Here is a 27352-nt window from a genome sequence, read left to right as displayed (position 1 = left end):
TGTGTCTTTATAGCAGCACTATTCACAATAGCAAAGACTTGGAATCAACCCAAATGTCCATCAGTGACAGATTGGATTAAGAAAATGTGGCACATATACACCATGGATTACTATGCAGCCATAAAAAAGGATGAGTTTGCGTCCTTTGTAGGGACATGGATGCAGCTGGAAACCATCATTCTTAGCAAACTATCACAAGAACTGAAAACCAAACACCGCATGTTCTCACTCATAGGTGGGAACTGAACAATGAGATCACTTGGACTCAGGAAGGGGAACATCACACACCGGGGCCTATCATGGGGGGGGGAGGGGGGAGGGATTGCATTGGGAGTTATACCTGATGTAAATGACGGGTTGATGGGTGCAGCAGACCAACATGGCACAAGTATACATATGTAACAAACCTGCACGTTATGCACATGTACCCTACAACTTAAAGTATAATAATAATAAATAAATTTAAAAAAAAAAAAATACAGATCTGCCTACCAGAGCTTTGGAAATAAAAAATAGGAAAGGGGTAGGTTGGTCAGCATTTCATATTCCCTTGACCACGTCATCTCACTGTTCTTAAAAGACTGTCTAGGTTTTCAGATGAGTGTGGAGTCCTTTTATGCTGATACCCTCTATTTAGAGTCTCCAGAATTGAACCTTCCAGAAATCTTCTGAGAAGTCTCCAGAATTTTGCCAGAGTGGAGGATGGGCAGTTGTCTATGGGCACAGAGTGGGGAGGGGTTCTAGGGATCTATTTTTTTCCTCAAATAATGTTAAACCAATTATCATCTTTCTGTTCATCTAATTTACTCTTCGCTCTCAGTTCCGGAGATATCTGGTGCTGTAACTTCCTGGCCTTTTGCTGATTTTGCAGTGCAAATATGGTTGTTTCTCAATTTTCTACAGTACCAGCTTAAGCTTGGACTGATTAATTATTTAATTAAGTCTGCTTAATTATTCAAAACTCATCTTTCAGTCTTCCAAAAATTTGTTGCTCTTAAATCATCTCTTTTTCTTTCCATCCTTATAAGTTTATATCTTCCAAAAAAATGTACTTATCTATTAGGTATTTTTAGATACTGCAAAATTAGATGCATATATCCAATTGGCTATCTTTTCCTGGTTTTGACCCTTCTTACATTTAAAAGGAGGACAAAAATGACTTAGGCACCTAAGTGTTGGATATTTCAGGTCACCAGCAAGAGCAGGACAAGAACTTGAAACTTTGGTGATCTTTAACCATGGAGATGCAGGGTGCTGGTTCTCTACCAAATGGGCTTTATACTCTTCCCAAACAATTACTTAACTCCTTCTGTGATGTTTTTTAGCTAGATCCTTATTTCTATAGAAAATCTTTTCATTTCTCTTTGGTTTATTTGTGCTCAATTCTTCTCAGGAATAGTTTTAATTTTCCACTACTCTCCTCTAGCCCAACACCATGTCTCATTCGTTCTCAGAAAATTATGCGAACTCTTACTTAATATGGAATCTGTTCATGTACTTCTGGTTCTCACCTTGATATCTAGACAGATCTGCAGCTTGCAGCTGACCTCACATGACCTTCCTTATTTCCAGTCTCAGAGGAAATAAAAAGTTTCTTCCTCATAAAGACTGATCTTACCACCAGAAATCTGAACCCCATCTCCTCAGATTTCTTCTGAAAATTACTGCATTATTATTGCCACCTTATTCCTATTTCCACTTTTCTACCTCGAAAACTCCCATGTCTCACTCTTGATGACCCAGCACATGCTTCATGTCCTTTCTGAAGCGTCTTTGACCACGTACCCTCAGAGATGGTTGCTTCAGACATGGCACCACCATTTGACCTCATCTCCCCCATACTTGAATGAGAGCTCAATGAAGAAAAACATCATTATTGCTCACTTTTGTACTGCTAATGCCTAAGATGTTTCTTAAAACATAGTAGGCATGCACATTTTTCTCTCAATCAACAAATGAATGCTTTAACTCTGGTGCTAAGAGCTGGAAACTTTTTGAGTTCTAGCAGTATTTCAATCAATATTCTTTAGTGAGAAAACATTTTTAGAATATTCTAATTCTAAATCATTATTTAACTTAGGAGCTCAAAATGAAAAAATACTAATGTTGAGCTAACTTGCCACCTAAATACAATAACCTTTTATATCACAAAAGTGAGGAGACTATTTTCCTTAAGTATAATTTTTGCAAAATTCAGAATAAAATGCAGCTTTTTGGTGTCGTTCCCCTCTTGTTGCTGTTACTCCAGACAGTATGTATTTTGCTTAAATTTTCTAATCAGCTCAGTAGCACATCTGCTGTTTCATTCCCACGCTGACTCATATCTGAAAGATTTGTTTAGGGGAAGAATACAGAAAAATTTAGTAATATTTTTAGAGGAAAAAATAGCATTTTCTATAGAATTTATGATTTTGTAGTATCATAACTTTTATTTATATGGAGTTATTACCTTTCCCAAGCATAAATTTGCCTCTTCACAGCTAAGTTTCTTAACAGTGGTTTATATTCCATGTTCCATGTGCCATTTTTTGCCTTTTATTTAGCCTTTGATCCATTGAAATCTAATATCTCTTTTACCATTCTACAAAACTGCTCTTAGCAAGGCTAAAGGTGACCTAGTTACTGCTAAACTCAATGAATAGATTTTAGGTTTAATGAATGAATTAAGTAATATAACCTGCAGTTTGTTGTTAATCTGTATGCACGTGCTAAGGTGTTTCACGTTATATAAGGAATTTTGAACCATAATCTTATCCCTCAGAGAACTTATGGACAAGTTAATACACATAAGAACAATACAGAACTAAGTTACTAAAATCAGAGTGTGATTAGTACCATAAAAGAGGCAAAGATAAAATGTGGAAAAATCAGGAAGACAATTTGAGGAAAGAAGCAACATTTAGATCGACATTGAATAATATGTAGTAATTGGGAATGGCAGGAAGGGAACACAATGAGCACTTTCCTAACCTTATTTTGTTTTCCAGGAGTTCGAAGTCAATTCTTTTAGCTTTGATTTTAAAGCCCTCTTTGAATGAGGCAATGAAGAGGCTGGAAGAGATCTTTTGAATTTGGGTACTTTACTTGCCTTTTCCAAAGACTACAAGCATTTAATTTGTTTTAAGGCGGCTCCTTGAATTTTTATTCCAGAAGACTTGTCTTATGACCATAGTTTTGTGAGATAGAACAAAATTTCCAAACCAGCACTTCGTTCTCTTATGTAATATACAAAATGCTGAAGTTACAAACCACACCTGCCGTGGCACCTCCTTAATGCTGCAAAGGTAGCAGTCAGCCTCTGAGTTGGGTGCTATCTGTAGTTGAAGACTGTTTACCACAGGGAAAGGAAGGGAACTGAGCCCTGGCAAACACTGGCTCTGCATTCCACTGCTTTGGAGATGTGGGATGCATAGTAGAATCCAGGACTGAATGACTGCCAAAGCTCCCTCACAATTATAATGATTGTTTTATTGGGCTCATCAATTATCTACCTTACATGTGAACTCCTTTTCAGGTCATAAATGTTGAGACAACACTCAGAACAGGAAGAAATGGAAACAGGAGAAATGGGCAATCTGGGAGCAATAGTCACAATTCCTGATAGGCAGATCTTGGAACTTTAGAATAGTATAGGTTGGCTTGGGGGACTACTGTCACTAATAGCTGAACTAGATGAAGTAGTCTGTCCCTGATGTCTGGGGAACTATAGTGCAATGGATTTTATGTGTGCATTCTGTCTTCACAGTGATTTATGACTTTGGCCATAGAGAAAATTTATTGAAGGCATTTGTCAGGGATTGTGAAGCAGAGATTGTTATGCTTACATAAAGAGTTACCTCCAGTGTTTATTTCTGTGTGTTCGTGAAAGCATCTGTATCTAGAACTGAACATTTCTAAGGCACTTTTGGGGGTCTTGTTTGCTGAGTTATTTGCAACTGGAGAACTGAGTGTGAGGAAAGCTCCAAAAATCCCTTAGGAGGAAATCATGGCTATCTATTTTAGTGTTTTATAAATTTAGGATTTGGATCACATTTTCAGCTGGAAGTTTTTGCAAAAGAGAATTATTCCAGAAAACATAAATGTCACCATTAAAAATGTGTAAGACAATGACAGTAGCAGAGATAACGTTTTGTTTTTTATGGATGTGGAACTCCATTTGGAACTTATACTTTTTGAGATGTTTGTGTTTGGTTCTGGTTAGCAAGCAGCAGGGAGCGGAACCTGTCAGGAATGTCAGTCAACTGAATCTGTGACAGGCGTTCCCCCTGAGGTTGGTCTGCATCATACAGACTGTATACCCAGTATACTTGGAAGCAGGCAATCTCCAGGGTAAGAGCAAATTGTAGTCCGGGATCAGCTAAGAGGACAGTCTGAAAAGTTTGTGGTGATGATCAAGAGATGAAACAAGAGATGAGTGGTAGAAAAATCAGGAAGCCAAATCCAATAACAGGAGATGCAAAGAGGGGCACTTCACACTTGTCAATGAGTGTGGGTCCGTTCTTATTGGATATGGGAATGGCAGCCAGCTCTCAAGCTGGACTGGCATAGGGTAGTCAATAACTTCACTTATTTGTCAATTCTAATCCCTGCTCTCACATTCTATGTGGTTTTAGGCAATACCTCATGAGAGAATACAATAAACTACTTCATTCATTAATTTGGAAGAGAAACTTAAAATGTAGAGCAAGCACTTCCCACTTGGTGTGTGCTTGTGTGTTTGGTTGGAATATTATGGGACATAGGTCTAGAGAGGTGGCTTTCAGGCAGTGAATAATCCAGTAGTCGATCATCTAATGTAAAAGTGAGTTTAGACATTTGTGTTCTTTTTCTCATCAAACTTACATTTTATGGCTACTGGAGAATTCATAATACTGTATTTGTGTGTGTGGTGTTTTTGTTTTTTGTTTTTTTTTTTTTAAAGTCCTTGAAGTGATTAATACTGAAAAAATAAAAAAATGTGACTTTTACTTTTTGTTGTATTAGTACAGTTATAACGGTCAGTAGGATAAAATAACTTTTTTTTATTTGTATAGCAGAATAGTTAAAAGTATGCATTCTGCATGTAGTCAGACCTGCCTGCTCTGCCTCCTACCTATGGCCCTGGCCTTTGAAGAGCTATATGTGCCCAGCAGGGGAAATCCTCATGTTGCTCACATTCAACTCAGGTATTTCCCCATATGCAAGGGTTATTATAGGTCTGCATCTACTCCTAAAGAACTCAGGAAAAGATATTATGAAAGCCCTGTTGATAATAAGACACATAGAATAAAGAAATTCTGTCCTATATTTATCTGCAATAGCTTTGAAATGAACTTGTCACAGTCTATGGACCATGAAATATAAGCATGCTGGCATCTTGAGGCTGGATGGCAGAGATGGGCAAATATCTCTGCATATGAAAAATGAGCAGCAGGAGGGTTATGGCTATCATTAGGGTTACTCAGAATGCTGTTCTGATTTTACTGCTATTTGGGCACATGCTGCAAGTCACTTCCTTGTTACCTAAACTTGAGTGTAGCCATGAGAGTGGCTTTGGCCAATGGAATGTAAGTAAAAGTGTTTTGTGTCTTTGCTGGGCATAAACCGTTAAATAAGAGCATGATTTTTCATGTTTCCTTCCCTCTGCCTTGTTGATTGTGAAAGCTTGTATTAAGATGGGGCCTTTATCAGCCTGGATTCCCTAAGATTGAAAGAGCCTCACATGCTCTTCCTCCCATGCCAACCTGGTATTGGCATACAGTATAATGAGAAAGAAACCTTCGTTATTTTAAACCACTGGGACTAAGAGATTACGTATACATTTATTTATTTATTTTTATTTTTTGAGATAGAGTCTCACTCTGTCACTCAGGCTGTAGTGCAGTGGCACAATCTCAGCTCACTGCAACCTCCGCCTCTGGGGTTCAAGCAACTCTCATGCCTCGGTCTTCTGAATAGCTGGGATTACAGGTGTGTACCACCATGCCGGGCTAATTTTTGTATGTTTTTCATAGAGATGGGGTTTGCCATGTTGCCCAGGCTGGTCTCAAACTCCTGGCCTCAAGTGACTCTCTTGCCTCAGCCTCTCAAAATGCTGGGATTATCAGCATAGGCCACTGCACCCAACCTTGGAGGTTACTTGTTATTGAACCATGACTTTGCCTATCCTAACTGTGCAAGTGTTTTGCAGAAAAGATCAATTCTTGAAGACCATGAAGCCAGAATTAGGCCAGAGACATCCACTTGGGTGAATCCCAGGAACAATCTGAAGCAAAGATGTTAGAAACAGGGGTCAGTCACGAAGAAAGAGGTGACAGGCAGGAGTTAAGTAAGGGTCAAGTCAAAAAAGCCAACAATTTGAAACCATATTCCAGTTCTAGTAGGAAATGCAAATGACTCAGTGGACAGGTCATGAGAAGACCAGAACACAGATGGTGGGTATTAAGATGAGGAGGTGACCTCTCAATGGTCGTGTAGGGATTTGAATTTTCTACAGTAGATTTCAAAAAATCAGGGAAACAGCCCAATATCCTTTCAGATACCATTCTTACTGACTAGAGGCCTGGGTTTGCCTAACTTTGCAATCTGTAGGTCATCACTGTGACCAGCTAGTTAGGGCTTGGGCAGATGGGACTTGAAACAAAGAGACTGAAATTGGTAGTAGAATCCATCTGACACTTTGACTTTTTTTTTTTTTTTTTTCTGATGGGATATTTTCATTAACCCCATCCTAAATGTCTATTTCCCGGATCAAACGATAGCTGGTCAAGGAAGATTGTGGGTTGTATTTTCTGAAATATTAGCCATCTTAATTTTTTTTGTGTGTGGGAAAGGTGGAAGGGACTGACTCCTAACTTTTCCCAAACTGTTTGACAACAGCATATTTTTATATGGTTATCATAAGTGTTGATTAAATTTGAAACTGGTCCTTTGGACTAAATTGTCTAAATTTTCTAGTTCAGTATGATTTACTGTATAGTGTTTCTTCAGTAGATCTAAACCTTAAAAAAAAATCCTTCCATGTGACAAACTGTGATGCAATTTTGCAGCTGTTTTCATTCTAAACATATTGAGCCCAATATATCCCAATTAGAAGAAATGTATATGAATTATCCTTATTAAGCGGTATTTGTAATTCTCTAGCATTTGTCTAAATTTTTTGGTCTCTATTTTCTTCTAGTTGTACATTCCAATTGGCTACATTAAGACACAGCAGATTTTACAAAATAATGAAAAATTTATACATGTTTTAAATAGAAATGTTTAAAAATTACTATGGTTTTCATTTCCTTGATTCATGAAATGATAATATAACAAAAAGGGAAAATAAGATCCAAAATGAGATTTGGGTCATATGTTTTGCTCTGAACACTTGATTTTTCTTTGGAACTTGGAGTTTGATATAATGTGGAGCCTGGAAAGGGAGCATATGGTGTATACAAGGAACTCTTTTCTCTTACTGTGATTTTTGTCTATTTTCAAAATGCAAGTTTGGGAAAAGATTTTAGGTGGATTCTAGTTACCTACCTATAAATAGTAGTGTCAATATCTTTCTTGGATCCTGCTGCCATCCAGATGAGGGTAGAACCTTTTTGAAAAATTGTAGAAAAGGGGTGAAGTCTCATGTGACTATAGTTGTAGAAATCTAGCAACTCGTAACCTTTTTGTGGTAGGCATATAAATGCTGTCCCTATCAATGTGCCTGGTGAGGGTTCCTTGAAGTACTAGTGGCTCCTTCCATCCTGTACAGTTCTTTGATGGGGATGGATACTCTGAACTCTTGGACTGTTCTTCTCTTCCACCCTTCCTCACTCTCTCCCTGTGGACTCCCCAGATAATTTAATCTGGAAGTTTCTTAGATACCTAGTGTAAAGGGCTGTCTAAGAAAGGAATTAAGCCAATTCTGCTCGTGTAGAATATTCATTTATTCAGAGATTATCAAATGGTAAACTACCTGTTGAAATATTCATGGGTTTTTTCATTGAATATTTTGTTCGTTTTTTACTTCATTACTTTCTTCCCTTCTCTTTATTGTTTTTCCCCCATAATTTATTTGAGTTTATTTTGCCATTCTTTTTCTAACTCTTTGAGATGAATATTTAGCTTATTAATTATTAATTTTATGCCTTTCTGCATTTCTGATGTCGATACTTATTTATATACATTTTCCTCTAAATATTGATTTAGCTGCACGTTGCAAATTTTCTATGTTGTTTTCATTATTGTTGAATACAAAATGTTGAAACATTTTTAATATAATTTTTTTGTGATTTATGAATTATTTAAAGCAATGCTATTCAACCAAATACAAGAGAAGAGACAAATTCCAGCCATGTTTATGATTTAGAATTTTAAACTTCAAATCACAGGATTTTTTGGCCCTACGGCTGCCTCTGGTTGTGCTCAGTGTGATGCCTTGATACTGGCACACCAGATTCTTGGACGCAGCCTTATGCCTGGTTCTTATTGGCTCCATCTCTTTTCCCACGATTCTCCTGATTTCTCCAATACTCTTGCCATTAACCTTTGTGGCTCCAGACAGTCTGATCTTGCTTCTGTCACATCCTTACCTCCACTATGCTGCTTACAACTATAACCTTCTGAAACTCAGCCATCCTCAAACATGTATAGACTATTTTGCCAGAATGTTTAGATCCCTTTTCTCTTTTACAAGAGAAAATATATTTTTACAATTATGTATAAATTTATTTTACCAAACTCATTAATTTATTTCATATTAAAGTTATCTGTAATATTTTTAGGCTGTTCATAAAGCCTCCTGAATGTAGTTCATTACTTCAATCTTATAAACCTAGCATTTCATTAGTAGGATACATTTCTGATGAATAAATAGTGCTGGTTTTCAACATCAAATACTTCGCAACAAAAGTTGGAAAAGAACGTTCTGCATTTACTTAAGACTGCTGGATCTTATTTCCGACCAGGATATATATTCCTCTAGTCAATGTTGATGTGACAGTGGGGACTGGTGACTCAGAAAATTTAATTTACAAATATTTATAATTTTTTTGCTTACAATGACATTAGGGACAGAGAGGTGACCGTTTGGGGAGTTGGACTGGCATGACCTAACTACCAGTTTGTCCCAGGCAGTCAAAAAATGTGGCTTCAAGGAAAACAATGGTCAAAAATAAAGGTTAAAAAAAACCATTGTCTTGCTTTGGTGCAATATCCAAAAACTACAATAAGTATTGTATTTGAAGACTTTAAAAATATACCTTAAGCTTTCTCCCACCATACAGAAAGGATAGTCTCTTGGCTGGCTGTTATGGCTAAATTTTAAAAATGTCCATAAGAAATATCAGTCCTTCAACCTACAGATGTAAAACCTCTAAATTCTGAAACTGCCAACAGGTTTTTTTCCACCCCCTACAGCATTTACTTGTGTTTTGGTTGCAAGAAGTACCCAGGAAGGAATAAAATTTAGTAAGAGAATGGGGATGTTATGATTAAAAAAAAAAAAAAAACAAACCTGGGTTTGGAGTGGGGAGAGGGAGAGAGAGAGAGGAATATTTTGCAGTAGAAAAAGTATAATCTGGAGAGACAGAGGAGTTGAGAGTGCCCCTTTAAACTGCAGGACTGCAATTGATCTCTGTATGTTTTCTGGTTTTTGTCCCTTTGAAAAGGGAATGAGAGCCAGGATCATTGGCTGTACTGTGGAGCTGTCACATCTCCATACTGAAAAGGTACACTGCAAGTGAATTTAAACCGTTTTTGGCTTTCTATTCCATATTGCCAAGAGCTTTGAGACTGATGAACCAAGTAAATGCTTTATTTAGGGCTAAGTGAGATACAGATTCCTCCAATCTGACAGCGTTTCAGCCTCCGGAGTGAGGAAGCAGCAGAAAGAGAAGCAGCAGAAGCAACAGCAGTAGCAGCAGCAGCAGCAGCAGCAGCAGCCCCTACTGAAGTCCAATAGAGGAGACTTGATCTCTAGTTCATTCTGGAACTCCGCCTGGGATTGTGTACTGTCCAGGGTCCTGAAACATGAACCAAACTGCCAGCGTGTCCCATCACATCAAGTGTCAACCCTCAAAAACAATCAAGGTAGGATCTGGTTTTGTTTCTTCCCTCTGCTTCTGCACATGTGTCTTCATTCATCTACCTAACACATGGGCATTGATAGGGGTACTGATAGTGGACATACCTATTGACTTGAGTTTGAATTGAAGGTTGAATCACAATAAAGCATTTGGCTCTGCATGTGTATGTAGACTGGAAAGAATAGTTTCCACTGAACACTTCTTTCATCCTGATGACTTCTTTTTACTGAGAATCTATCAGTGGTATATTTCCAGATGAAAGTTTAGTGAGTGTTTAGAAGAGTTTCCAGTCCATGCCAATTTTCTTGATAGAACTGGTGAAGAATTTGCAAACTGCTAGAAATAAATAGCATCAAATTGACTACAAGTCTGAAAACAGAATTTCATTGTCATATGAATTTTGGATCTCTTATCCTTTTTTTAAAAAAAGCTCATCCTTTATTGTGAGCATTGAACTGGTGTTTATACTAAAGTGATTATGGTGAGAGAGGATGAAAGACTAGAGAGAGAGTATAAAATCACATGTCCTTATTTATATCACCATGTAACTCAAAACCAGTGAGATGATTGGAGACACTCTTTAATGCAGGTGTTGTTTAAAATTTGAGGCTTTTCTGACAGCACATGGTTAAAGGCAAAGAACAAACTCACAATTTCACTCTTCTGTTTTAGTTTCAAGTCATGCTTATACCAATCTCTTTGTTTTCATTTGGGATGCTTTTACTTCCAAGAAGGTTTATAAGTGACCAGGCTTCCAATCAAAGTTCACTCTATTTTGCCATTTACTTGAATTGTATTATTATCTGTGTGGATATTTTGCATCTTGAGGGAAGGTGATGGATTTGTCTGAAACTCTTTTATGAAAAAAACAAAAAAACAAAAACAGAAAGAAACGTGATATCCTGACAGGGCATCTTTAATTACTGCAATCTCTCATTAACATACAAGTGCATACCTTTTGCTACTATTACAGAATTTGATAAGCCTGACTTTTTATGATTTACATCATATTTTGTTTATGTCTCAGGCCTTTAATAATATTGCATAGACTGTAATTACAAAAGGAATACAATTTTCAACAATGTCTCTTCTTCATGAATTTACCTACCCTTTGCCAGAGTGTTTCAGTGATAGATAAACCATAAACTAAACATGTTCCTCTATTTATTAGCAGTGACTTTTAAAAGCAATGGGGTTTCCAGGGTATATTAAATGATGCATACTTAGATTCCCATCACACATAAACATAGGGAGTTAACTGAAATCATGCAGAACTCATATTCAGATAATTTATACCATATCTAATAACAAAGATATGAGAATCTTTTTCAGTGTTAGATTTTTTGTGCCGTATTTAAGTTTAGAAATAAAAAATGTTGAGCTTTTGGATATAAGTTTTCCTCTGTGTATCAGTTTTCCCACATACATCAATTGTCTAAGCATATCACCATTGAACAAAGTCAAAATAGTAAATACGTGACACTCTACATTGGGATATATAAGCTCTAGTGGGAAGTATGTGTTGAAGTCTAAAGTAGGATAGAGTTACAAACTGGCTGCCTACTGCTGAGTATGTCTAGAATGCCATAACATAACCAGTGGCTTTCTGTTTAAGAGTTTGAGGTCACAGGAACGAAGCATTTATTTTCCCTTTTCTTTATTGAGTAAGCACAAATGACTACTACTTTCTGAGACTTCAAATCACTTCCTTTATTATTGCTCTGGCATTGACTGCCCACAAACAAACTGTGGAACAGAAAAAAAAAGAAATGCTTCTAGTGTAGGGGTTTTACATCATCTTGCTGATCTTGCAGATGCTGATTTTTCCTTCTAACTGCAGCCGTTGAATTGAAATGAAAAGCATCATAAAAATAACAATGTATTATATTAATGGCTTAATGAAGGAATCTTGAATCAAAGCTCTGGGTAATTTGGTTAATTGTAAAAGTTAAATTCTTTTGTGCACCCCACTCCCAATATTGCTCTGGGGAGCAAAAAAAAAAAAAAATGCTTGTGATGTTCACAAAGTATATATAGTTGCAAGCACTGAGCTAGTAAGGGAGTAATTACTTGAGTATTTTCCAATTTGCAACAGTAAAAAGGGATGAGTGCAAAAGCTCTCTTAGTTCAAATTATGTGCTCAATTATGAAACATTTATGGCTTTTGGAATTTATACTAAAAATGGCTATCTATATTTAGGTAATGCATTAGCCTATGAACAAAATGCAATAACAATCTAAAGAAAAACTCTAAGATGGGAGGTTTCTGGGAAGCTATGGGACATTGGAGCTCAAAATACTCTTTGAACTTTTAGAATTTTCGTTTCAAGCATGGTTGTTTAAAGTGAATTTTTTTCCTCACTCTTAAAGTTACTATCGGATAATTTTAAGGAACCCTCCCTCATGGAATCTGGTTGACCTGCAGATAATGATAACCCACTTTGAGGATCTGGAAATAAATAACTTGCAGATTGATCCATTTTAGAAATTCGAAAACCTCTAGAGACTTCCCCCAAAGCTCAGTGTAATAACCTCTAGGGAACTTTTCCCCCATCAGCATAGTAAATGCTGAATATTTCTTCTCTCAACAGTAAACTACTGCTAAAAAGAATGCAATGGGCATGAACAAAAATAACATGCGTTGCTAAAATAGCTGTAAAGACCAAAAGTGTGCAGGAGGAGAAAAAACAGCTGCGTGTGTGTGTGTATGTGTGTTTTCTTCCCCACCTGAAGTTCAAGAAGTGGTGAAGTCTATAGTGGGTCAAATTCAGCAATTGTTGCCCATGAAGGCTGTTTGTGGCCATGATGTGTCAGAGTTGGAAAAGAGGGAATTGGGAGACATTATAATGGAACAAGATGATCAACAGTATTCAGGTTGCTTGACACTTGCTTTGGTCATTCTGGCCATTCTTTAGCTCAGCCAGTTACTGACACACTTTTCCTGGCATACTTGGGCAGGTATGTTCCTATCATCAAAACCAGTAAGGGAGAGAAAAGGGAGTCAAATAAGGTGCCAAGTGTGTTCTCAGATCACTTTGGGTGAAATGTTGAATGCAATTCACTCTGAAAACTTCCGTCTATTTCAGAGCTTGTAAAGGAGTAAAGCTTTTCCTGATATGATTACAAATCTTCCTGTGAAGGTAGCAATACTCTTTTAAAAAAATCTTTTACTCTGAGATCTATAACGGAAAATTTTAGGAACTATCTGGGAATGCTAAATAGAGAACAGATCTGTGGGTTATTATAAACGTGATTTCTGAAGAATGTCCCCCACCATGGGTAGCAAACTTGATTTTTTCCTTCACCGTTATGGCTTCTCTTGGCTGCACTGAAAGTAAATTAAACCTTTCAGCTAAATCTCTGGTCTTGGTTTACTTCTTTTGCTAGTCAAATTGCAAACTTAGAATTTTGCCTCTAAAATGTGCAGATTTTTTTCTTATTTCTTTCACATTTGAATATCAGTCTAGCATCCATGTGTGTCTAGAGTGAGTAGAGGAAATCCTTCATCCTTTTTGAAGTTGTAAATTGTGAGTAACTTATCTGGGGTGGTAATTCCTGGATCAAGAATTATATGTATTATATTTTATATGGTAACTCTGAAATACAGTACACAATATTTCTTTATGCTTCCTGTTTAGTGATCAGTCTTCCTCTCTCTCTTTCCTTTTTTCGAGACCTGCCTGATTTATTTTAATACCGCCTTCACACCCAGGTTTTCACTTCCATTTAGAAAAGCGTCTCAAGGTCTAAAAGTTCTAGTTACTTCCTACATAGCCCTACTGCAAGTTTTTACAAACTATACTTAAACGAATCTTTAAGATTTTCATTGTCTTCAGAGTACATATTGAGCTGGCAAACTTTTTCATGGTGATTTTTTCTGCCTTTTATATTGTAATATTGATGAGTCATTGTGCTAATAAAGACTTTTTACCCCTTGCTACTTCGAATCCATAGTCTCAGCCAAATGAGGCATAGGAAACAGAAGATAAGGGGGTAAAAGAGGATGAAAATCTTATTACAAGTATATATTGTTAAGTTTGTAGGCTTGGAACATGGTGGTTAGGAAATAATTTCTTTAGCAAATTGGTATTTTGGAGTGTGACAATGCCATGAACTGGCATGATGAGATGGCTTGGAAATATAGCATTGCAATCTCACTGGTTGTTATTTTTTTATTTTTATTTTTATTTTGAGACAGAGTCTCACTCTGTTGCCAGGCTGCTCACTGCATCCTCTGCCTCCCAGGTTCAAGTGATTATCCTGCCTCACAGCCTCCCTAGTAGCTGGGACTACAGGTGCCTGCTACCACGCCCAGCTAATTTTTATATTTTTAGTAGAGATGGGGTTTCACCATGTTGGCCAGGATGATCTTGATCTCTTGACCTCATGATCCACTCCCCTCAGCCTCCCAAAGTGCTGGGATTACAGGCGTGAGCCACTGTGCCCGACCCACTTGTTGTTAATTCTATACCCCTAACCTAAATGCTGGACGCTGACAAACCTGTGTTTCACATAGTACTTGAACTTGAATTGCAAGTTATTCTTAAAGGGTATTTCATAATTAAACATATAAATTACATCCACAAAAATTTAGAAATGCAAGGAGGGTTTAATAACAAAGAATCCACCTCTGTGTGTCATTGCAATATGCAAAATGGAAGATTCTTCAGTTTCACTATTACAACATATGAAATTCTAAGTGCAAAGATTCTTACATACTTCTATATTGTACCTTATCTTAGAGAGTCTTCCTAGGCCTAATCCTAAGAACTTTACTCATAAGAAAACATAAAAAGAAACTTTATAAAATTATCGACTCAACATAGATTCATACACACCAAAGAGAGTTATCTCTGGTAACTCTACAACAACTGAATTCACCAGTGAGTTCTATACTTCCATTTAAGCAAGGTACAGATTTTCCTTCAGCATTAGGATGAGTCATTCTAAGTGGTGACAGATGATGAAATGAAAAGAAAAAACTTACAAAAATTAGAAATGAGGATACTGTATGTGTGTGAGAGAAAATTTTTTTCTCTTAGCAATGGTCTACATATTTTTAATTATTCTGACACAGCTTCCTTATAGGCTTAAAGCAAAATCACAGCCTGTGATGAACATGAATAAGACCATCTGCTAATGACAAATTTATCACCATTTACAATTTCCATTTATGGTCAAGTATTTAAATCTTAAATAATTATAGGACAATTTATTTCAAATTGCTATAAATTCAGCTGTTTTTAAAATGAAGCATTACAGTTTTTTTTCTTTTTAATAAAGAGTAACTATAATAATTGGCCAGCTTTACATTTTATAGCTTATATCTTCATAAAATCAAACATTTCTTTTTTATTTGACATAGTGTTTGAATGTCAACTTTTACTTTTAGGAAGTATTCTCATATAATATAAATTTCGAGGTAAATTTAAACAGTTTTGTGAAATATTTAGTATTTATTTTATCCTTGAAAAAGTAATGTGTTAATAATTTTTTAGAAATTCATGTTTTGGTCAGTTAGCGAAGACATTCTTGATGGTAAATTTGTGATGACAAATTACTAACTCTCACTGAAAAGACATTATGGTTCTACAAAGAAGCATGGAGGTAGTAAGCTAAGATAGTGGTTATCAAAGTGCTCTCCCTAGACCAGCAGCATCAGCATCTCCTGTGAACCCATTAAAAATGCAAATTCTCCGTCTGACTTCACCTACTAAATCAGAAACTCTTGGGGTAGGGCCCAGCAATATTTGGTTTAACAAGCCCTTCAGGTGATTCTGATGCATATTGATGTTTTGGAACCACCGAGCTAAAGGATTACAAAATAAGACACACCCGTGCTATTGTCAGCTTGTAAGAACTGTCTGTGTTTGGGTATCATAGAAGACGTCTAAACAACTTCAGAATGATACTCAGGGTTATTAAGTAACATGACTTCTATGAGAGCCAAAATTTCATCATTAGGTTTATCTCTTTTATTCCTTACAGGGATTACTTGATACTATGCCTTTCACCCAGTAGACATTAAATATATATTTGTTGGTTATTAATGACTGTTAAGGTCATTTAGTAGAGATGATGCTCTAAGAGGACCTAAATAATATTGTAAGACCTTGCTCAACAGGTAAGCAGGTTAAAGGCCTTGCTTTTTGTTCTAAATTCATAGAAAATTTATCAGAGAAGTATACTGATATTTTGGCTTTTGATGGTTTTGTTCTCTGATTTTGGTTTGGGACCATCTGGTAATCAACACATTTTGGTAACTAGAGGGATTTAGAATCATACTAATTTTTTGTCCAGAAATTGTGCTGGACAAATATCTCCCGTCTTGCCAGCTGTATCTGAAAATCGTCAAACAATGGTGGGGAGGAATACCATCACATTAGCCTTTCTCCTTGTCTTTATGAATGTTCTTTGGCCCTTAGATATGTGCCAGGTTGGTAGGGCATAACTGGAAGTAGTATACAACTGGAACAACATAAATAATTGTGAACAAATCTGGCCTTCCACAGACAGACACAGCATAATATTACATTAGCAGAACCAGATTCAAGCTGGGCGATAAACTGTGAAATAAGGAAATTACCTCTGAACGGGCTTATTTCTTGGAAATTCTTCATAGCACTCTGATGTTCTTCTTTGTTTTTTATAGTTACCACTGGGAAGAAAAGTAAAATGCATATGGCCTACACTACTACCTGCAAACGGATATAAGGTGGATCAGATGGCTTTTTCTTTAGAGGGGCATCCTTAAGTTGAGTTCTCACTCTCTCTTTACCACATGAATCATGTGGCCTTGGGGAAGGCAATTAACCCTGTTAAGTATTTTTCCCCACTAACAGAAGGGCAATAAACTTAAATTATCTGCCCAAACAAAAATGCTATGTAAGTGCTTTGTATTATGATTTGTTCTAGCAGCAATTTTTAAGGATACGACATTTTCATAAAGAGTTGAATAGTGAGAATCAATTTTTATGACATAAAAGCTGAGAATTTTATTTGCAATTATTATTAACTATAATGATGATAAAAATTCATTTTGAAGTCACCAGGGGGATGAAAAGTATCTTCTAATGTTGTAGTAACATCTGCAAGATTTCATCATGAACCTTTATCAGGGAGGTAGGGGAAGAAGAAGATTGGATTCAAATGTCATTGAAAGAACTGATTAATTCAGTAAAAAAATGCAGTTACTCATCCCAGTGCTGTGCTACCAAAATGGAAAATACCTGGGTAGCTGCAATGATGGTACATATGGTTGCACTGAGGAGGAATTTTATCATGGAATAAATATAGTCTTCATATTATTTCTGTGCTTCTAGACTTGATATTTCCTTTGCCTCACATACCTTCCCCATCCCCCAAACCCCAAAAATGGTTATTTTAGCAAACTCCTATTCTTATTTTAAATCTTATGCAGAATTTTCTCGGTGAGCATTTTCTCACAGTCTCCTAGTCAGACTGTTATGTTCTTACCTAATCACCTGTGTTCTCATATAGTCTTCTGCACCTCTTGAATAACAATTAATCTTTTGAGTTATAATTATTTGTTTCCATGTGAGTCTCTCTACTAGCTATTAAGGGGCTCTGATTTTTTTTTTTTTTTTTTAACTTTTGTTAATCTCAGTACCTGTCCTAATATCTGGCACATGGCAGGTGCTCAATTAACATTCTTTAAATAAAAGAACAGTCAAAGAAAGCTATACATTCATTTGTCTTCCCAAGAAATGTAGTTTGACTTTTGAGTTCAAAAATATACTGGTCTTTGTTGAGTTAAACAGAACTAAACCTGTTACTTTGAAATATGCAAACAACATTTGAAGGAAATAACAAGGTTCCTCAGGGATTGTGAAAACAATGTGCTATTTCTCTCGAGGATAAGTGGCTTCTGTAAGTAAAAAAAAATAGGTTTTCATTATGAGCATTTTTCTACATTAAGAAAGTCTTGTGACCAAACAGAGACAAACCCTGTCATTCTATTTTGGAGCTTGGGTTAGTATAGCAGACACAGGTTACTGCTGATTTCAGTAGGTAGGGCTTTTCAGGGGACTGTTTGTTCTGGCACTCTAGTGAGGCTTTTTATAACCAGAAACCTTAATTTCCAAGATGAATCATTGCTGACGGACTGAAAAGCACCACTTCTCCCAACTCTGGTTTCCAGAATTCTGCCCTAAGAAAAATGAGTTCCACTTCATTTTAATGGAAAGTAAATAGCATAAAATTACTTATTGTATTTAAAGATTGGCCCTTTATTTATTTATTTATTTATTTTTTTGATTCAGTGAAAGAATTAGGACAGAGAGATGATGCAAGGCAGGCATTTTTGATCAAGGATGGATAGCTATGGCAAAATTTTTCCTTTAGGTATATCCTCTGAAGGAAATAAAATAGAATGAAAGAACAAACTCATGAACTGTTGTTGGATGATCAGTGAGCACAGCATGGTATGAGGAATAGAGCACTGGACTTGTTCTCTCATTGTTTCAGTTATTCAATATTTCATGAAAGAGAATTCAAATGTGAGTAGGGCGATAGCTTTTGTTGTTGAAGAGCATGGCTATGATATAAATTGATACGATTACAATGTAAAGTGATGAGTATTAAGTGGGATAAATACTTAGGTTTGTCATCGGTGGGAAGGGGGGCGTTCACAAAATCCAAGTCAGAACTCTACATAGGAGTTAGATTGATAAAGAAAGGAAAATAGTTCAGAAACAGAGAAAATGTGCAAAGATGAAGAAAAAAGGCAATGCAACTGTCATGAAAGCCCTTAATAGTTGAGACCAACTAGATTACAGAGGGTAAATGATTGGGAGGGGTGAGAAGCAAGGCTGAAAATGCATACAGGGAGCTGGACTTTGTGTTATTTTTCAGGATTTGGCTGTACTCTGACAGCAAAACTTAAATGCAAATAGTGCAGGGACAAGATCTTGGGATGTAAATTCAGGACCCAGTTCTATGACCCTGGGAAACATTCCTGAGGTTTGTGTCTTCAAGTAAAATGTAAAGATGGTAACACGTCCCTGGTCCGTCTTTCAGGATAATCCAAATATAAGATGTTATTATTAGCCAGACAGGCTTTACAGAAGGTAAATCTTAACAAGAACAAAAGATTTGTTCATTAGCTTCATTTAGAAAGGTACCACCCACTTTCTTGAAGGCTATTAATAGCTTAATAGATGGTCTTTAAATACCAATTAAGTGGTAGCCTTATAATCTAAAAGTGTCTTTTTTGACTAATGCCAATCATTTAGCTGTACCGACATTTTCCTCTTTAATATTTGAAAATAATATACTGACAATCATTCTCTTGCATATTGGTTGCTGATTCATTATTTCAACAATGCCTAGTAATACATGAATGGCTTCTGTTAATAGCATTGTATATAATCTTGAAGAATACCTGGAAATTTCAGGTGTAGAGATATGATGATTATTTTCTTCCTCATTCTCCCGATTACATATGCTATATGTTGTCTTTAATAAAGATACCTTGTGTTTTTTGAAAGATCAGTTCCAAGGGGTTGGGGGTCATCTCTCTTGATGGCTGGCACCATTTTCAAGAGGATACACGAAAAATTAAAGTGCATTTGATGTGCTGTGTTTCTATAACCATACAACTTTAAATATTTCTTAGAGATATCCTAGTCTAGACTCTCATTTTGCAGACAAGAAAGCTGAGAATTAGAAAGGAAAAATAGGCAAACATGAGCATTGTCCATTCACTCCTTTAAACAGGAACCACACTCATGATCATGGTCTTTTGAGATCTGGGGTAAATTAAAGAACATATAGATTTTATTAATTGAGATGCTTTTCATTGAAAGCATCAGAAAATAACAGAAAAAGTTAAATAAATTGGCTAAAAGATTAAGAAATTATAATTTCCCAAACGGAAAAAGTCCCTTAGTAGAACACCTCCAGGGTCAGTTAAATTGATGCCCAAATATCATGGCCTAGAACCCAGCCTCTTTGCATCTTTCTGCTTTGTTTTTCTCAAACTAACTTCTGTCATGGTGATTACATGGTTTCTTCAATTCCATAACTGGTCTGCAGACATGACAACTGACAATGTCCAGTAGACAAAGAGTGGTCTCTTTCTTTGATGTTCTTTTTAAGAAAGAGTACCCCACAATTCTTGTTGGTTAAAACTAAATCCTGCACCAATTCCTTATCTAATTGCTTGATGATCCACAGGATTGAGTGGAGAAAATAGAAAAGTAGGTAGCACAAGTAAATATTGGATTCTGTTGAAAACAATCAGGGAGATTGGACAGTTTGAAGGTAGAAAACAAAAAATACCTACCACAGGGATCAGCAAAATAGATTTTAGAATCTGATAAACACATGATGTGCACCACACTGTGAAAAACAGGCAATGCCATGGTCCAAGCACACTTTCAAAAAAAATGTGTATTAATTTAAAATATAACATTGTTCCTGATTGCTCCCCTTATAGCAGAGGCTTCTTTGATCACGGTTCCGCAAAAGGGCAGGTAGAAAGAAGTCTCATCTCTTTTCATATTAAATGACTCAGTATCCAGTCAATTTTCATTGTGTTTTCTTTCCTTTATTTCTTTTTTCTTTGCTAACATGTCATTGGACTTTCTTCTATTTGGGGAGCATGAAACAAAATAATGGTGGTATTCCTCATCAAATAATTAAGGTTCTCAGGGCCTATCACTATTACCTCTTCTCTGGTACATCTAGGGATGTGAAGTTCATATACAGTCAGGAGCATTGTTCTTAAACCTTCATTGTAACACCCAAATGTTACAGGAGTTGCAAGAGGATTGTGGTTACATGTGCAACAGTTGACACTGTGATGACTGGGATGAGCACGCACCCACCTAAAGACATACCAGAGCAAAACCCATTCCCCCTCCAAAGAAATACTTTGATCTTTGACTTTTGTTTGCTATATTCACTATCGAAATCCTTGTACTAAATGGTTTCATTTTATAAACGAGCCTTTTAAATTGTGTATTCTGTTATTTTGTCTATCCATACGTTAATTCAACAAATGTTAATTGGATATACAATAGATACTGTGTTGCACAAATGAGGAAACCAAAAGGGATAGGACACAGAGCCTGTCTTTAAAAAGCTTACAGTCCGACGCCTTTTCTCTTCTCTCTTTGCTTGGGATGAAGGAGAAAAGCAAGGAAAAGTAAGTCATTGATGACCATAGCATATGAAAAGTGTCATGACAGAGGCAAGAAGAATGTGTTCTGAGACAGCAGAGAAGGGGCTCCTCACTCCAACTGACAGATGAGTTTGGATCTTTGAACTGAAACTTAATGGGCAAGCAATAGCAGCTTGGTGAAGAATCGGGAGAGAAAAGAATGCTCCAAATGGTGCCATATGTGAAAGTACTCAGATAAGGGAGGTTACCACCACCACCATCATTGGGGTAATCGTCATTATTATCTCATCGCTACCATTGTTAAGTGCCCAAACCATGACACTTTTCTAGGTACTTTTATGAGATATCTTTAGTTCCTACAGTGACTTAGTAGTAATTATTGTTCTTATTTTATAGATGAAAACATTAATTTGCCCAAGGTCACCCAGACTGTAAGAGGTGGAGATCATGCTTGACTTCAGATAAGCTTACTACAAAACCGAAGCTGACTGTTCATGCTTTCTGCCTCCTATGTGAGAGTCTCCTAACTCTCTCAGGTTTCCACCAGCTAAGGAACCAGTTTTGTTACCCAGTGTTCCCTGCTATTTGAAGCCTCTCAGTTGAAGTTTCCTGTTTTCTCTCATGAGAATGCTTCCTGTTCCTTTTAATCTGCCTGGTAGTTACCGCTCCTCATTCGGGTTGAATTCACAGGGAATTTGCCTCATCTTGCAAGATTTCTCAATCTTTTTTTTTTTTTTTTTTTCCAGCCTCAGGAAGATGACTTGCTTTGTCCTTCCCTCCCCCTGCAAACAACATCACATTTATGTCTATTTATCTTTGTTTATCCTATCCCTTCACTCTCTTTCCTACCCTGTCTACCTTCCACTATATATTGAATCCACAGCTAGACTGCAAGCTCCTAGAAGCCAAGGCAGCCTCTCATTTGTCATTGTGACTTCAGTGTCTAGCATTATTCTTGACACGGAATGAAGTCTCAAAAAGAACTTGCTAAATAAATGAGTGAGTGAAGGCCATCCAATGTGAGGAATGCTATGTTACTGCTCCGGAATATTCTTTCATAGTATTAATGTTTCATTTTATTTGATATATAATCACATGGCTTTTATTCCAGAAGACGATATCACCATAAGAAAGGTAGCTAAATACATTCTTGTTTTTTTCAAGGGATTTTATTTCTATTTTGTGTGTGTGTGTGTGTGTGTGTGTGTGTGTGTGTGTGTTGGGGGTGGTGGCATATGTATTTAAGACAATAAGATAGAAGATATAAGAGGTGGGTTTTAAAAATGTAAATACAGGCTGGGTCCAGTGGCTCACGCCTGTAATCCCAGCACTTTGGGAAGCCGAGGTGGATGGGTCACCTGAGGTCAGGAATTCCAGATTAGCCTGGGCAACATAGTGAAACCCTGTCTCTACTGAAAATACAAAAATTAGCCAGGCGTGGTGTTGCATGCCTGTAGTCCCAGCTACATGGGAGGCTGAGGCAGGAGAATCGCCTGAACCTGTGATGCGGAGGTGGCAGTGAGCAGATATCACGCCACTGCATACCAGCCTGGGTGACAGTTCAAGACTCTGCCTCAAAAAAAAAAAAAAAAAAAAAAAAAGGTAAATACAGCTGTAGTTGGCTTATTGCTAAGTTATTTCATTGGAGTTTGGCTGAAAAGGTTTAAAGTGATTTCAAGTTTGGAGAAGTTACTTTTTTCTGTAATAAGAAGAAAATATCTTCTAAGCACCTACTCTGTGCCAGAAAGTCTCATACCCACAAATTCATTTACTTTTTACCATTTTCCTGCTTAGTAAAGTAGTAAAATTCAACAGCTAAACAGTTGATCTTCATCTAGCCCTCTGTATTCAGTATTTCTTCTAATATTTCCAGATAGACATTATTCTCATTTTACCAAAAAATTTTAAGGGCTTAATTTTTTGAATACAAAAGAGGTAGAACTGGGCCCACTACTCAGCCCTGCTTTGATTCCTTAGTTCAAACCCATTGCATCATACCACATGGCAATACTGCTTGTGAAAATATCTAACTTAAGGGTACTTACTTCTAAAATATACCGGCACTTGACTATCCACACAATCATTATTTGCTGACAGATGGGTCTTTTCAAAGTCTCACGTTTTCACAGTCATCACCCCACTCAAGTCCTTATCATATATTACTAATGGAGACTGTAAGATGAGGCCAACCTGGAAACATCAGAACTGGGAACTCAGACCTCAGTGAGGCAGGAGAAACAGTAGAGAATCCAGAAAGTGCATCTAATGGGAATACTAAGCAGGATATAACACCATAAACTAATTTCAAAGGATAGCTTAGGGTCTGGGAGAGATGGAACATTGAGGAGTAAGGACAAGTTTGCACAAATCTGGATGGCCGGTGATTTTAAGTCCATTTGGATTAGTAACTTCTTAACATTAGAGGCCCAGGCAGAGGCATCTGTAACTATCTTGGTCTAGCCAGGGTCAGGGTAAGAATATTAGCAACAGCAACCATGTCAGGAATATACATAGGATTCAAGTATTTGCAAAACATTTTAGATTTTTTTTGTATTGAATGTCAACCACAGTCCTATAAGACGCACATACTTATTATCGACAGGATATGATAAAGTGAAGAAGGAAATGTATGTTGTGAAATAAAAATAGCAGTGTATAATGAAGTATACATACACTGTACAGTTTTATAAATTGCAACACATTTTGGAAAGGCAACTGCTTAAGAGAGTGGTTGTGATTACACGTACAAAATATTTCAGGCATTTAAAGTACTGGGCTAAATTTTTCCCAGTCATTAAAATAGGGCATAAGAGGTAGCGTATGTTCTAGAGATCACTCGAGTACAATAAGCCAAGGGCAGATATGAAGCCAGCATAAAGTGGGGCAAAGATAGCAACAAATATCATATTACAGTGCGTGTGGTCTATTCCTGGATACTGTGGTTATAGAGTCCAAGTTCTGCTACAAATGCCACAATAAGAAAGCCATGGACAAATTTAGAAAACAGTTAATAGGAGTGATGCTATCTATGCCTGATCTAGCTCCATCTAGGGAGAAGGTTCGAGAAAGAGTTTGAGATGAGTTTGTGGCGTAGACCAAGAGTAAGATCAAGGAGGGTAGACTTGGGTATATAAATAAAAATTGGGTTCAATCTTAATGTTCAGGAGAGAACAGACCCTGTGTCTGTTGTATCTTACACAGACTGTGTTGGTCAATACAAATAACTGTGTCCATTTTGTTTCACTTGCTCTAACTTAGAATTTCTCAACCTCAGCGCTATTGACATGTTGGGCCAGACCACTCTTTGTTGTGAGGCTGTCCTGGGCATTGAAGGATGTTTGGCAGCATCCCTGGCCTCTACGAGTCAGTAGCCCCTTCCCCAGTTGTGACAATGAAAGGGCCTCCAGACATTGCTAGTGTCCTCTTGGGAGCAGAATGAACCACTGGCTTAAATGGTAGCTGTTGCTGCAGGTGAGGAAAGTCTGAGACTAGGAGTAGGTCTGGGTCATCCTGGTCTCATGGCTTCTGTGAATTGGGAGCCACTGCAGCAGTCTATTTTTGGGCCTTTCTGAAACAGGATGGTTGAGCCACCCAAAGAACACTCAGAGGACGCAGCGTTTGTCAATCAGGATTTACAGATGGAGGAATTTGGGCGGAGAGTTAGTAGTCTGCCCCCAAATCACATGGAAGAACTGATACTTATATCCCTGGAATAACATTCTATACCCTGTCTCTTTTCTCTATAACAAGTGGTTTTTATTTTATGCTTTGCAAGGCCCCAACACTTAGGTATCGAGGGAGAGGCAAAGCAGGAAGGACGCTCCTGCATTTCTGCTCCTATCCCTACTCCTGTCTTGGCCGAAGTAGCACAGCTATCACTATCCCATGCCGAGTATGGTTAGTGTTCCTTTTAAAATAGTAACAAATAATGTTCTCTGAATTATTCCTCTATGCCTGCTTGGAACAGAAGACAGACCAGCGTTAACCCAGAAAGCAGCACAACAATATTCCTTATGTGCTGTTGGAAGTCTCTTTTCAAGGGTAAGGCAGGCTGAGGCTGCAGGGTAAATTTGAAAATCAACAAGGTAGAAAAATACAGGAACTGAGACTCAAAAAGGCCATTTCATCATCCATTCCTGGTCTCTTTCCAGAACAGTCATCTTCTTACCTCCATATTTCACTCTTCCAGGCTATCCTGTGCTATTTTGCCAGAGTTTCTTTCCTGGCAAAGCCTTCACAAATAGTACCCCGTTCTTGAGAATCTGAATTCTCATCCTGATAGCATCTTGCTTGGCAATCTTCAAATTCTATATTAATCTAGGAAGTTCTCACTCTACCCTTTTTCATAAAATAGGAAATCATCTCAGGGTGGAAGAATCACAACTTGACCACTCATCTCTCTCCTATTTGCCTGTCATGAAATCTAAAATTCTACATTTTGAGATTGATTTTTTTAAATAAAGAGGTTGACTGCTCTAGTTATTTTCTTAAAAGAAGATGAACTTGAAAATTTTGACATATGTATATTTTGTCAGCCAAAGGCATACCATCTATTTCAGGAGGCAATATTATATCCTTGCTAACAATGTGTGCTTTGGAATCAAACTGCCTCAATTCATATTCCAGCTCGTTGCTTTTAGCAATATTATCTGAGGCAAGTTTTCAAAATCATCTGAACCTTCTTTTCTCATCTGTTAGATAGGATAAAAGTGTTCTCCATATTACAGTATGGCAATCAAATGACATGATACATGCAAAGTATTTTTAAAAATAATAAGTAATCACCAGCTTCATTATTATTACTACTTTTTTTTTGAGGGGTCATTGATAAAAGCAAATGCACTATTGAAGAGATCATTAATAAAAGTCAATACAATATTGAAGGTTATCTTGGCCAATTTCACAATCATCTCTGAGTTATTGGGAAACAGGTGTTAAAATGAATACATCAACAAAACTATAACTACAGTAAGGCGAAATAATATGAAATGAGTTGCGAAGACTAAATCACTCTGTTAAGAATCAGATTCTCACTGTAGTAAGCCAGTAGAATTTACAAGTTAGATATTTTAAAATGTGATTTATTTTGTCCCTATTATAAACCCAGTTTTAAGTGGATTTGTAGGCTTCTAATGGAATTTATGCCATCTTGATTGTTACTTATGGAGAACTAAGGATTTCTGAAAGAATTTTGCCTTATGTATTAAGGAAAACTTTAAAAAAGAAATCCTAATGTGTTACTGAAGGTTATACCCACCATTTGATACTTTAGATCTAAAATAGTTTTATACAATATGGATAAATTAGAAAATTTACCTAAATGTCTCCTGACAAATATTTTATTATATTCTTAATATGGGTCTTAGAAAGAGGAGAATAATATAGGCAAATTGCTACAATCTTTATCAATTAAGTAAATTTCTAAAAATGTTAAGGAATGTGTAACACAAAACGAGCTGAAGAATTGTTTGCAGAATGAGTGTTGAAAATGTTGGGTTCGTCATGGTTGCCATTCCCTATATCATGCATGTTCTTACAGTTGCTGTGACCTTCTCTTGTCCAGCAGGACATTGACATGCAGCATGTAATGTACTACTAGAAGATGTAAACAGTGATCTGGCTATTATGCCAGGACAGATTTTATTCTAAGGTTCTAAATTGGTAGTATCCCCATCACTGATTATATCAGTCAGTGGACCATGCTATTATCACATGCCACATGACAATCTTAGGGGTAAGAAACATGTCACAATTTAGAAAGAGCTATACAAAGTCTACTTACAGAGACTGGTGTCAAAAAATTTTGTGAGACTTGGGAAAATCATGTATTTTTTTTCCTTTCATCTTCCCTGGATTTTCCTTGTTCCTTAATACATGCAAAACTGATGGGGTCAGTTTGGGATCTCAAAGGGAATTATCTGTTCTGTATTACAAGAAGTCTCATGGTGAGCTATGCTTTATTCAAAAAGGATAAAAACAATTTAAATTAAATAACAACAGATAATCATCAAGTTTATTATAAGGTATTGCCATTTGAATACTACAGTTTTACTATAGAATCTTTGTTTCAATACTTTTTTTCAATTTTATGTGTGACTTACTGCAAGAACTTATTCTGTTATTTTAATGTAGCAATGTTTTTTATTTTTCTTGAGTAGTAGTA

The 27352-nt window shown here is 36.7% G+C and overlaps 1 protein-coding gene across 3 annotated transcripts in view; it reads left to right on the top strand.

The window, feature by feature from the left end:
* The first annotated feature begins 9514 nt into the window (after positions 1 to 9514).
* The window catches only part of DPP10 (dipeptidyl peptidase like 10), a 1402014-nt gene continuing 1384176 nt past the window's right edge, over positions 9515 to 27352 (top strand). For 2 of the 3 annotated variants that reach the window (XM_025405135.1, XM_025405131.1), the window contains exon 1: positions 9515 to 10047. In XM_025405135.1, coding sequence (XP_025260920.1) covers positions 9988 to 10047 — 60 coding nt within the window. In that variant the 5' untranslated portion in view covers positions 9515 to 9987. The remainder of the gene's footprint in view (positions 10048 to 27352) is intronic. The other variant, XM_025405141.1, reaches the window with a different exon arrangement.

Source organism: Theropithecus gelada, chromosome 12 (genome assembly GCF_003255815.1).
Source record: "Theropithecus gelada isolate Dixy chromosome 12, Tgel_1.0, whole genome shotgun sequence".
Classification (NCBI taxonomy): Eukaryota; Metazoa; Chordata; class Mammalia; order Primates; family Cercopithecidae; genus Theropithecus; species Theropithecus gelada.
The sequence above is the reverse complement of the archived record's forward strand: the minus strand, read 5'-3'. Positions and strand labels throughout refer to the sequence as shown.